Source organism: Pectinophora gossypiella, unplaced genomic scaffold, assembly GCF_024362695.1.
Source record: "Pectinophora gossypiella unplaced genomic scaffold, ilPecGoss1.1 Pgos_54, whole genome shotgun sequence".
NCBI classification, from domain to species: domain Eukaryota; kingdom Metazoa; phylum Arthropoda; class Insecta; order Lepidoptera; family Gelechiidae; genus Pectinophora; species Pectinophora gossypiella.
Genome location: NW_026063264.1, coordinates 113,043 through 126,694, shown reverse-complemented (window position 1 = coordinate 126,694; position 13,652 = coordinate 113,043). Strand labels below are relative to the sequence as shown.

Sequence of the window (13,652 nt, the reverse complement as noted above, 5' to 3'; positions counted from 1 at the left end):
TTTTTTTTATTGTCTGTAACTTTGCATGTGCAGAGTGTAGCTTGTAAGTTGTCCATAATGAATAAATAAATAGTCAGATTATCGATTGTTGACCTTCTTCTTCTCTCGTGTGGGTTGTGAAGTGGATCACCAACCTCATCAACCCTGGTGTCAGGGTTACTATTGAGCCGCCAAAGGCCCCTGACTGACTTACATCAGTAAGTAAGTAGTAACCGGGACCAACGGCTTAACATGCCTTCTAAAGCACGGATCATCTTACTTTCGGACAATCAGGTGATCAGCCTGTAATGTCCTAACCAAACTAATGATCACAAAGTAATTTTTGTGATATTTCCCCACCGGGATTCGAACCCGGGACCTCCGGATCGTAAGCTTAAAGCTTAACCACTGGACCGCGGAGGCTCGATACTAACACCAGGGTTGCTGACGTCCACCAAATAAAGCACGAGAGTAGAAGAAGAAGATCGCAACCCACATAAAACAAAACACTTACTTGCGCATTTATAAAGAAGATTAGTCTGGGCGATATCGCTGGCACTCAAGCGCACTCTCTGCCCGATCTCCGGTCGTTTCTTCCCGTGGACTTCTAGAGGCAGTATAGTATCCAGGTACGTTCCCTTACTGAAAGTATTCCTAGCGTAGTGCATGATGGAGTCATAGTCGTATGTCTGTCCAAGAGAGTTCACTTCTTCTTCTGTTAGCTTGTTAAAGTTGTACTCTTGACCTGAAACAGAAAAAGAATTATTGAGATAATTTCGAGAAAGGTTCTTGATGCTGAGAAAAAAACAAAACAAGATCTTAGTAAACAAAAGCTCTAATCAATTGAAGTCACTGTGGTCTTGTAAAATATTTAAAACATTTTTTGATGTGACTTATTGTAGATTTGCCGCAGATGGCATTAATTTCTCACCCGGTATAAAATTTAAGACAACAGGCCTGTGGGTGCCCAGTTGGGCGCGAACCTCGGCTAAAGGCGTCGCCTGAGAGGAAGAATATTTGAAAGAATTAATCGACCCTAGTGGGTTGACAGCGATAAACGAAATCTGAATAAGGGAAATCGTCGAGCACGCCGGCGGAGTCGGTATCGGAAGGTTCTGAACTGTGGGCTTGTGGTTCATCGGCTTGCTTCTTAATCGACGAGCGCCGGTTGGAACCCCGCTCGTTTATGTTATGATAATAATCATAGTTGAATCAACTGTTGATGTAGCTGCAGACATTTTCTTATCCGTCGAAAATGAAAAGGACAGATGATTGACATTGTTAATTTTAAAAAAGGCATCTTGCTGGCATTGGGGACCCTATAGGAACTACTACTACTTATACTTGTGAGTAAAATTCAATTTAGCATATCAAACATGAAGCGTTTCAATTTGCAATTCATTTATGTAAGGGAAAAAAATCACGCTAACTTTAAAACCACAATACAATACGATACAAATACACTTTATCGCACCAAAATAAAAAGAAATAATTACTTACAAAAAAGACTCTTAACTAAGTAAATGGCAAATGGCGGCCACCACCACCAGTTCGATATTTCGTTTTAATAAGCTTAATTTCTCTAATTTTAGCTTTCAAACTAGCCGGATGGTGTAGCCGGCGGTTTATTTTAGTTAATTTAATAATCGTGTATTTATTTGAACTTCATGTGACCTCTAAAGGTAATCTGTTTACCCAAATTGTCGTTGCCAAATGCCTTTAACGAATAAAATTTAGTATAATCTATAGTCATCACTAGGGTACGAGTAAGGTGTCCTACGAGTGTACAGTTAACAAAAATGAAATAACTTCAAATAATAATGAGGATCACTAAACCCTATCATGTTTATTAGAAGCATAAACTAAACTTCATTAAATAAATGATAAATTAACAAAATGTTATTTGTATCTATCTTATTAGGCCTGAGTACTCTTTGGGACTGCCCACAGTTTGGACACATTACCCTTACAAAATGTTCATATTAAAATTTTTATACAAACTAAGCAAAGGCAAAGGTATAAACGTCATTCAGCCTACTTCAGGAGAAAATCAAAAATATTTTTTTTTTTGTAATAGCATAACGTTTCATTTAAAAATATAATTAAATACCTTACATACCCAATTACCAAATTAATTCTACCCTCAAACGGCTGTGATTTGAAATTGCTTATAATTTCGGGTTCCCAATCGAAAACAGATCTTTAAAGGCGATTCCAAATTGATTTGCATAACCCAATTTTAAATGAAGTGAAGAAGTTAATTGGGTGCAAATTGCTTGAAATGGGTTTCGAAGCTTTAATAAGAGTAACATAATTTTCCCAAATGAATCTTATTTGAAAACAGCTGGAGTTTGAACGGCCTTTGGGTTGAACAATGTGGGCCTTATATAAAAAATATACTAAAAGAAAAATATTTTCTTTTTATTAATATCAAAATTATGGTAAACGCATCTATCTACATAGCATCACGCTGATATCCCCGGAGGGGTAGGCAGAGGTGTAGGTTTAGTATATACAGGGTGTTAGTGACATCGTAACGAAAACTTTGAGGGATGATTCAGACCATGTTTCTGAGTTGATATCAAGTGGAACTGAAAATAATAAGAACAAAACACTAAAATTTTCATTAATTTTCCGACAGGAAATTCCACTTGACAACTCAGAATCACGGTCTGAATATACCCCTGAGTATTCGTCACGGTGTCACTCACACCCTGTATACTCACTCCTCGCCAGCTGAGCTTAAGTCCCATCTAAATATATAAAAGGAGAAACTGACTGACTGACATATCAACCCACAGCCTTAACTGCTAAACGTAGGCATTTGAAATTTGGAAGGGACGTAGCTTAGGTACCGTAGAGGTGCACTAAAAAAGGAATTCCCGAAATTCCCACGGGAACGGGAATTAGCGGGAAAATCCTTTTGTATAAAAAATCTAAACCACTTAAGTTAGACGCTTGAAATTTGGCATGCAGGTACCTTAGTAAACTTAAAGCTTAGTTGCAACAGGATAATGCAAAATTCCCACGGGAACGGGAGTTAGCAGGCAAAAGCATTTGTATGAAAAAATCTAAACCGCGTAAGATATGAGTAGATGTTTTCAATCTTGCATGCATAACTTAGTAAATAAAAAGTTTAGTTATGGCTGTATTTTGAAAAATGGGAGTTAACAGGAAAAAAATGTTGTATCAAAAAAATCTGAACTGCATAAGTTAGTGCTTGTGACATGCACTTCCACACACATAAAGATCTCTATTTTATAACACGCCACGCGGACGAAGTCGCGGGCAAAAGCTAGTTAGCGAGCCTATTGCTATTAACTGGACACAAATCACAAACATGAATTCAAAACCATAAAGTCGAATTACGACGATCGATCGTCGTTCATCTATCTACGAATAATAATATTCCACAAAACGCAAGCCGGATACCCTTTGCACTAACAAAACGAACCAACTCCATTAGGGTCCGATTTCCATGTCTCCACATCTGACATAATATTTTACGAGTCATTTCATATTTCCACCGCCGGATCACGATATAACAATAGCTACTCATATTTTGAAGGGGCAGAGTAAAGATTTTTGTATCGGTACCAAAGTGGCTCCAAATGATTTTATACAATACTTACACAAAGATAAACATATTATCATAGACGACAAACATACCTTATTTTTATGACGTGGCTTATTGTAGATTTGCCGCAGATGGCATTAACTACTTGGCCGGACAAATGGGGAGGGCTGAAGGCTCTCACTCGGTACAAAATTTAAGACAACAGACAAACATACAGTATGTTAGTGACATCGTACCGAATAGGTACTGAGGGGGATGATTCAGACTAAGTTAACAAGTGGAAGTTGGTTATATACTGAGTTTTTTTTTAAATTATTTCCAATTCTATACTTTTGCGATGGAAAATTACACTTGTTATATACCTACTCAGAATAATGAGCTGAATCATCCCCCTCAGTATTCGTTCTGAAATAACCAATATGAATAATGTTACTTTGTTTAAATTAATCGAAACTGGTTGTTTAATTTCAAGTCTTTGGTCCTTATAAATCACTGTTAATAGTAGTAGAGTAGTATTACTAGAGAGTGAACTATTAGTCAGATGGGTACCTAGTCAGAAGACATCGTTGTATGCACACCACAACCTCATGAGATCAGCGCACGACCGGAACGGGTGGTGAAAAAACGAAGCCACCCAGCAGTGGGATGATGCGGACTAGTTGATGATGATGATTTTGAAGAAGACACTTCAATCAACAAAAAATAGATTGGTTCCTATGCTTGTCTGGAAGAAATTGCTTTGGAGCAATATGTTCTCATGTTTCCACTATGTTGTGTAAGTTTTGTGTTTCCGTTATTGTGCAATAAAATAATTATTTGATACATACATACATAAACTCACGCCTATGGTAAGCAGAGACTATAGAATTCCCTCTGCTTCGATCCTGACACACTTCTTTTTCTTCTTTTTTATTATTTGATTTAATAAGTAGTTGAACGTAAAAAGCGCCAACAAAACAGCCTGATATAATATTTTATTTCCTATTTCCTCGTTCGTTAAGATACGACAAAATCAAACCCCGCGGCACGGGTTCCGTCGCGTGGCGCGAATAATATCTTCAACTAATAGCCGTAACATGGTATAAGAAGACCAGGGGCAAGTTTAATAAAACTTACAATTGTAAACTACAACGACAATTTGGTGTTCATTACGTAGCTAATATGAAACTGAAAAATACTCGTGATCACACACTCCGCAATGTACATCAAAATGTCATTGTAATTTACAATTGTAAGTTTTATTAAACAGGCCCCAGGTATGCTCAAAACTGACAGCTAACATTTCAAGGTTAGCCCAGCTGACGTCATACCGCCCTGTATTGCCATTTCATAATAAGTAAATTACCCACGATAAATGTTTTTATACTTACTTTGCAATGAACTTTTAGTAAAAGATTCACTTACAGTTTTAATATTTTTTGTATATGTGACAAGTAATAGTAATAAAATATATTAGTCAGTAATTCACTTAATTTTCAATAATAGAATTTATGTCCTTGGAATGTTGGAGATGCCAATTGAAGGTAACACTTACGTCATCAATGGGCTAGCAATGGCGGCTTGGATTGAGCATACCTGGTCTTCTTATACCATGAGTCGTACAACGTTTATACAGTTAGATAGGATTCGCTGCGTCTATTGGTCACAAGTCACAAGCCTCGACATAATTAGAATAGAATAGAATAGAATAGAAAAAGTTTATTATAAAAGGACGCCACACACAAAAAAAAGTCAACAACATCATATCAAATTTCCACTAAAACAATTACAAAAAAGCAAGACGGATGTTTGTCGAAATGACCATAAGGTGGTGGTGGACGTCCTGAGATAAAAGGGCCTCACTCAGCACAAGTCGCGGCGTGAACCACGACGCTGGTATTATGTGGACCCTGTTAGGTGACGCACGAACATCGTATTCCATAAACATGTGTTAATGGTGTGTATATTCAAATTCAATTCAAAAATATACATTAAAATATATACCAAATTATTTTAATAGAATTAGAGTGTACATAGACAAATATTCGCGTTGCAGAACCCGTGTCGCGGGCGCTAAGCATCGTTGAAACGGTGTAATCATTTCAACCATTAATATATAACCCGTATTTGGAAGGGAAAGGGAGGGAAACTATTTGTGTAGAGGTATAATAATTTGAGTGATTTGAAGCGAGGTCATACTATAAAGGACATTATATTAAGGACGTTGGTGGTATAGGATAGTATAATTTTGATTATCGACTAAGGGTTGTCTCCTCGAGGACTCCTCTCTAATACATTATACATAATAGATTATCTCTTTGGGCTATGGATTTGTACCATGTGACTGTAATATGATCGTCATTTTTCTTCCTGTGGACATCTCTTTCCTTTATCTGCGTATTTATTATTATTTATTTATTTGTACACAACAAAACAGTTCCAGATCTTTTATTGTAATATTTCTTTCTTTAATTGTTTTATTTCTACCTTCCATGTGTAACACGAAGGCGTTTTTTTGTACTCTTTATTTTTTTAATTTATTGTGCGGTTACTCGCAGTTCACCGATCGGCGTGGGTTGAAAATCAGTGTTGCCCTCTGGGTAAATTTTCACTGCACCCTGGCCTTTTTTGGTGAACTGCAGCGCCCATATACCTTAATAGTTTCCAACTAAATATTCATGTGTGTATATTTTTAATGTTGTAAATGTATATGTGTGTTGAGGATGCGCTCGGTCTGCGATTGTTGATGTTAAGCAACTTTCGTAAAGGACGGTCATAGGATGTGTGACCACAAAAAAAATGTTTTCATCTCGAGCTCCTCCGTGCTTCGGAAGGCACGTTAAGCCGTTTGTCCCGGCTGCATTAGCAGTCGTTAATAACCATCAATCCCCACTGGGCCCGCGTGATGGTTTAAGGCCCGATCTCCCTATCCATCCATAGGGAAGGCTCGTGCCCCAGCTGTGGGGACGTTAATGAACTGATGATGATGAATGCCTCTCATTTTTGAATAATTTTGTGACCCGAGAAATGAGAAAATACGTAATTATCACGTTAAATCTGAACAGCGCCATCTATGAGCTCATGTTATGTTATATTATTTACTTATTGTACGGTTAGTCCTACATAAGAATAAATGTTTCATTATGAATAAACATATTTACTTCATTAATTTTATCAGCGGATTTACAAGGCAATGTTTATTTAAATATTATCCTTATGGGTGTTGTTACAAGCTTGGATTTTCAGGATTTCCTTGTTAGAGAGAGCTTATTTACCCTATGTTATGTACATACGGTTGGTTACTTGAGTAGACTTGATAAATAATTACCTACTAAATATGTTTTATATCGTAACATAAGCTCAGGACTATATCCCAATTGGGGTAGTCAGAGGTACATCATCGCAAGATGAACTAAGTACCCAGACCTCACCGAGCAGTCTGTTAGACCTAAGTGTAGGTGGTAAGCCCTATCGCCATCTATAATGGTCGAGACAACTGTGTTAGTGACTGTACTTAAATAAATAATGGAAAAGTATCGCAAAAGTATAAACTCAAATAATAAAAAAAAAACAAAGTTCGTCATGAATTTTCACTTGATATAAACTCAGAATCTTGGTCTAAATCATCCCCTTAGTATTCGTTACGATGTCACTAACACTCTGTATATTAAGTCGAATAAGTAAAAAGATTTTAAAATTTATTTTATTTTTATTTATTTATTTATTCATTCATTACAAAAGATATTATAAAATTCTTACATTACGACACTGAAACCCATAATGGGTTTAAGGTGATGCCTTTCAGTCAGCTAGGTAACGCTGCGTCAGTAGATGGCGTTACTTCTGCAGTTTTCGTATTTTTTTCCATTTATTCGTTTAGTGTTGAGTTCTGACCCAGTGAAATGTTAGGTGGCGAAATCTTATATACATTATCTTTAAGTTAAGCTACAATTTTGAAGTATTTACTGAAGATATCATATTGAAACATTGCATCAAAAGTTGGTGTCATTTCAATTTGTGTACAAACACGAAGCTGTCACACACACATGCAAACTAGGTTAGCTATTAAAAGAGATGCATAATTTGAAGTCTACTTCTAACTTCTAAATGGCGCATTTGGTAAAGCAGTCGCCGCCATTCTTAAGGTTCACGGTTCAAACCCAAGTGCATGTTTTAATTGTTTATACTTTTTGTATTTTTTTTTACAATTGAATTTGGCGAACCCGTCTATTTGTTACGGAATTTTCAAAAAGTATCACTTTTACCAATAATATTATAATTATACAATAATGTACTTTGCACTTAAGTACCTTCCGTAATTTCCGTATTTTTTATTTTGTAAAATTCTAACAGGCATTAATCGCATCAGTGAACATGCGGCTAACTAAAAAACTACTGAACGGATTTTCATACGGTTTTCACCAATGAGTAGTGATTCATGGGCGTGCTTTAGGGTATATAATTTATACAAGTATTTTTTTTTGTATAAAATGGTTCAAAAATGATGATGAATGTCAAACATAATTATCGTTACAAATATAGCCGACTTGGAGCTTTCGGCGAAAACGCTGCCTGATCCCATTGAGATATAACAAAACAACGTATGGTTGAATTGTTCCTTTTTTGTAGGTCTACCGAAAAGTCCACAATATGTCATAATAATTATATTGTGTATAAAGAATTGTGTATATGTATTGTATGATTTTACAAATAACGATCACAGTACAGTAATAATAAGGTAGATTTTTCCTAAATTGCGTCGGTTCAAACTTTGTCGCACCGCGTTTGAAAGATGTAATAGCGCTTCAGGACGTCCCGCAAGCACGGCGCTGATGTCGCAGTATCCGCATATAATTATTATGACTTGTCATTTAGTTCCAATAAAATCCGCGGGACTTCATACGTATGTCAGTGACAGCTGGTGATAGCATGCGGGACACTTAGCAGCTAATCGAATTCTATGTTGTTTTCGCGCCCAGTCCAGACGACTTGCAGCGCATTTCTGGACATATATTTACGCGTGGTGTTCATTGTTAGGTTAGTTAGTTCAGGTTAGGACGTCTTTTTTTAACGAGGACGTTAAAAAAAGACGAGGCTGGGACGTATTGAAGTAGTATTTCCATATATACGCGGCCTGAAATGGGCTGTTTCGGGGACCTGAACTGGTTGCTGTCGAACTTATTATCACGTTTTCTTGATTAAAATTCATAAATAAGTCAAATAGAAAAAAGATTTTCGTTAGTTTTAGATCTGTCATGATGTCTGTGATGTTTGTTTATCATACATAAGAATTTCAAAATTTATCTTATTTTATTTTCCCAAAGGGCAAGGCAAAGGGAACTATGCCCATACAGCCATGTCTTGTGTTTTTTTTTCTTGATGATGATTAATGAAATGATGAAACCTAAGCCCCCACCCTCGGAGCAGACTCCTACTCCGAACCCCAAACGAAGTAAGCGGCTTGTTGGCGCAAAGCGAAAATAGATAGGTACACTTTGTTTATTGAATATTCCGATTTAATAATACTATCGGGAATGTTTTCCGACTAACTGAATGTGATCATTAACCACAAAACACTACTTCGTATTGATTATTTAGATTATTCAATGAAGAAAGCAACCTTCCCGTTCCCGGTCCCACCAAAAAGTCCGCGGCAAAGAGAATATAAATAAATCTGTATGTTGGATGGAAAAACAATTAATTATAAATGTTTAGGCCGGCAAATGCAACAACTTCTTTTTTGATTTGGTTTTCCCCGAAGGGTAAGGCAAAGGGAACTATGCCCATACAGCCATTTCATTTTATGTATTGATTTTTTATTATAATATATGTCCTCTTTTAAAACACGGTACTTACCCATTATTTAAAAATGTTTAAATAATATGTGTTATTACAAAAATATTTTTCCAATATTCCTTTTCTCAGATTGTAGTATTTTTAGTTTTTTATTTATATTTATTCTCTTCATACAAAATCTCTTTATAAATTGTCACTGACATTCTATTACACTTGTCAAGTAGTCAAAGCCTTTAGAGAAAAAAAAAACTATCACGCACACAAACTAACATTGACACCTCTACACGCTCAGCAAATACACTGTAATCTGCACCACTACAAATGTAGAATTGATCAAAATTGAGGGTCTGAAATATGGTACTTCTCGTATTCGGACCTTAAATTTTTGTTAGTTTGCGAAAATAATACACCAAAATATTACTATTTATCGGTTTTATAACAATATTCCTCTAACCGTTTTCCTGTAGCACTGCATCAACTTTTGTATGGAAAACGAATCACCTTAAGATGTGTCAAATTCACGTCAGGCAGTACAGGTATAAATTAACCCTTAACACAATAAATTTAAGGTTGAAAAAGTAATATAGGTACAATACGAATGTATCCGCGGGTAGTAACTCGGTAATCAATTAACAAAATATAGTTGGACGGTCGGACCGGTATATTGGTAGGCACAGGCGAGTGCAAGTGAGTTTTACATTCGCCTGTCCTTTACATAGTGCTTTGGTGATGAGACATACAGGAGGCTCCTTCTTTGAGAAAAGATTTTATTTTATTATTAAATTTTGCAGTACCGAATTGTGTTCTTATATTATGAGGTAGTTTATTTAGCAATTTTGGTAAGATAATTTTGGCAGTCCTTGTTCCGTAGTAGTTGGTGCAGGTAGGAACAATGTATTTTTGTGCAGTCATAGCGCGGGTGGTTATCCTATGGGATATTTTATTCAGATGAACGTTACTGGCAGAGTTGTTATTATATTGTTTTAACAGTGTTAATTCAAATTGTTCCGTTATTGGTAAAGTGTTGAAATGATGAAAAAGTTTATCGGGATTATTTTTATATTTATTTAAAAGACTCAATGGTGAAATAGTTTTAAGTATGCGCAACTGAATTTTGTAAATGTCGTTTAAATAGGTCCCAAAACCATAAAACCATTTTTCTCGTACAGTTGCAAGCTGCAATGCGATAGACATTAAATCCTTCTAGATCATTTAACTTCTAGGGCAAAGGGTAACAACACAAAATGGCCGCCAACCGCCATCTTGTTTAATGTATTGTAGTTGGATATAAGGAAGAAATAAATTCCATTTAGATATCTACATGCATAAAGCATCTATTCTTCTTTTTCTATCGTGTGGGTTGTGAGGTTGAATTACCAACCTCACCAACCCTGGTGTCAGGGTTATTATTGGGCCAGGAAAGGTTTCTGACATGACTCATGTAACGATTACTCAGATACACAGTAATTAGTAACCGGGATCAACGGCTTAACGTGCCTTCCGAAGCACGGATCGTCTTCGGACAATCAGGTGATCAGCCTGTAATGTCCTAACCAAACTAGGGATCACAAAGTGATTTTTGTGATATGTCCCCACCGGGATTCGAACCCGGGACCTTGATCGACCGGATTGTGAGCCCAACGCTCAACCACTGGACTACGGAGGCCGTTCTAGATACTATCTAGTCATCGCAATAAGACGTTCCTAAAAAGACGTGTCTAGCTATGCACGAGCGGTCTAGATTTCACAATGAGGTGAGCTGTGAAATGTGGTACAAAGTTCAGTTGGATTATGTACGATTACGATGACCTACTGGATTATACGATCGTAAATTGAGCAAATTGAACATTTCATACCGTTACGTTAACGTGTTATTCATAGTTGCCTGGAAGAGATAGATATTTTACGATAAAGCCATCTATTGTAGTCTAGATAAACTTTACATAGATACGAGTACAATATAATAATTATAAAATAAACTCTGTCCTATTTATTTTCAAACTTATCTCGAGAACCAATGCATCGATCTGCATTATGCTGTTTTTGTTGTTATGGTCTGCACTTCTCTAAGAAGACTAAAGAATAAAAAATCGATAAAAGCCTAACATCCTCAGTGGTCTAGTGTGGTTAGAGCGTTAGGCTCACGATCTAGAGGTCCGGGTTCGATTCCCGATGGGGACATTTTTGAAATCACTTTGTGACACTATCCTTTGTTTGATAAGAACTTTGCTTGAATCACTTCATTCTCCGAAGACGATTCCGTGCTTCGGAGGGCACTACTCACTGATGTAACTTTGGTGGCTTAATAGTAACCCTTACACCAGGGTTGATGAGGTTGGGACTCCACCTCACAACCCACACGATAAAAGAAGATGGTAATGAGTAGATAGGTCAATAATGCAATTATTCGTCTGCCAGCCGATAAACACTGATTAAGTACATGGTTAGGTCTACAAGCTTATCGTATATAAGGTCAAGGTATCAATCAAGGATGAGTAATAAACGACTGATTAACTAAACAATTACATATTCGATGACTGTAAGAAACTTTATACACTGCCATGGTATAAGAAAACCAGGTATGCTCAGTCCTATGAGAAGCCGCCATTGCTAGCCCTTTGATGACGTAAATGTTATACCACTGTGTTACCATTAAATTGGTATCTCCAACATTCCAAGGAATAAATTTTATTTCTGAAAATTAAGTGAATTACTGTTACTTGCCACAGATACAAAAATCATTAAAACTGTAAGTAAAACAAAGCTAATTAAAAACATTGGTCGTGGGTAATTTATTTTTTACGAAATGGCAACACAGGGTGGGATTACGTCAGCTGGACTAACCTTGAAATATTAGCTGTCACATTTCAGCATACCTGGTTTTCTTATACCATGTACAGTGCTACTTTTTACAGCGACGCAAGCGTATGACAGCAGCTCCACAGCGTCGCTACATGCACCATAGCCAAGCTGCAAACGATTATGAAGAAATAGAGTTGAGAAGTTGCTATGTTTTGGGTTGAATTGCTTTTTTTTAATATTAATCGCGAGCGGAAAATAAAAGCCGTGTTTGTCGCTCACTCCACCTTAGTAATTTCGTTTATTGGCGTTGGTTAATAGCGACATCTGTTAGATTTCTTTGTCACTAAGTTACATTTTCAAATATCTTGACATTGGTATCAATTCCTGGAGACTCCGTCTAATTTTATTTTAAGTTATACCTGTCATTTTCTTATCCGCTGAAAAAGAAAGGGACGGTTAATCGACAGGCATAAAATTTATGGAACACACGTCAATTTTAAGCAGAAATCTAAAACAACCGTCTAAAAATTTTACATCAGCCAATAACCCGACAGAGTTAAGTAGACAGCTTGTCAAACGTATTACATACTAGCGAGATGCCTATTTTATTCGCCCGGGTTATTCATTCGTTTTAAAATTAACTTGTCGACAATGATCCGTGTCTTCCTTTTCTGCGGATAAGAAAATGACGGGTATAACTTAAAATTAGGAGGTGTCTGCAGGAATCGGGGCGATTGAGGTAAAAACGAACGAACGAAATAAAATAAGTGTGTTCAGCAATGTATGCAAACGACAATGTTTCCAGTAAATATTCTCTGGAATTGCATTGAGGCGCAGTGTGGTCCATTGCAGAATTAATTTAGATAACGAGGTTATCGCTTGCACCGTTCTAGCAAGCATTGCTCTAACAATGTATGCCGAATACAATTTCGCGTTTGCGTATCTTATTACTAGTTACATTTATTATTTTTTCTACTCCTCTACTTTAATCTGGCATTTAAATAACCAAAAAGTCTAATATAAGTACATACATAATTAAACTCTTTGAAAAAGTGTACGCTCTATGGCCTATAAAAGCATTGTTTACAAAGTGTAACTGTACTATAATGTCGCCAAAAAGCATTGTTGTTGTTTTTTTTTTTTGACCTGGAAACTGGCACCTTTACTTTGTTTGGTGCCATAGATATACTATAAAAAAAAGTATACATTTGCCGCCATTTTCCCGCGCGTTGGAAAATATTTTTTATAAATAAAATTTTTCTTTGTATAATTTTTGTTTCATTTAAAATTACGTCGTCGTAGAAAAAGTATTGTATGCAACGTTGTATAACTAGGTCAAAAAATGCTCGTGGCGTCTCTTATTGCGATGTTCGCCAAGGCTCACATCGCAACTCACGCCACTCGCATTTTTTGACCCTTCTTATACAACTGTTGCATAAAATACTATATTATACGTACTTACCGAGTATTTTTACGATACAAAATAGTGCAAGTTATGTGTTGGAGTGTGTTATAATAA

General features: G+C 36.4%; 1 protein-coding gene across 1 annotated transcript in view; it reads right to left on the bottom strand.

Annotated features, from left to right (window-relative positions):
* LOC126381447 (tolloid-like protein 1) overlaps positions 1-13,652 on the bottom strand; it is a 151,882-nt gene that overhangs the window by 26,875 nt on the left and 111,355 nt on the right. Inside the window, exon 7 of the mRNA XM_050030919.1 lies at positions 494-724. Coding sequence (XP_049886876.1) covers positions 494-724 — 231 coding nt within the window. The remainder of the gene's footprint in view (positions 1-493; positions 725-13,652) is intronic.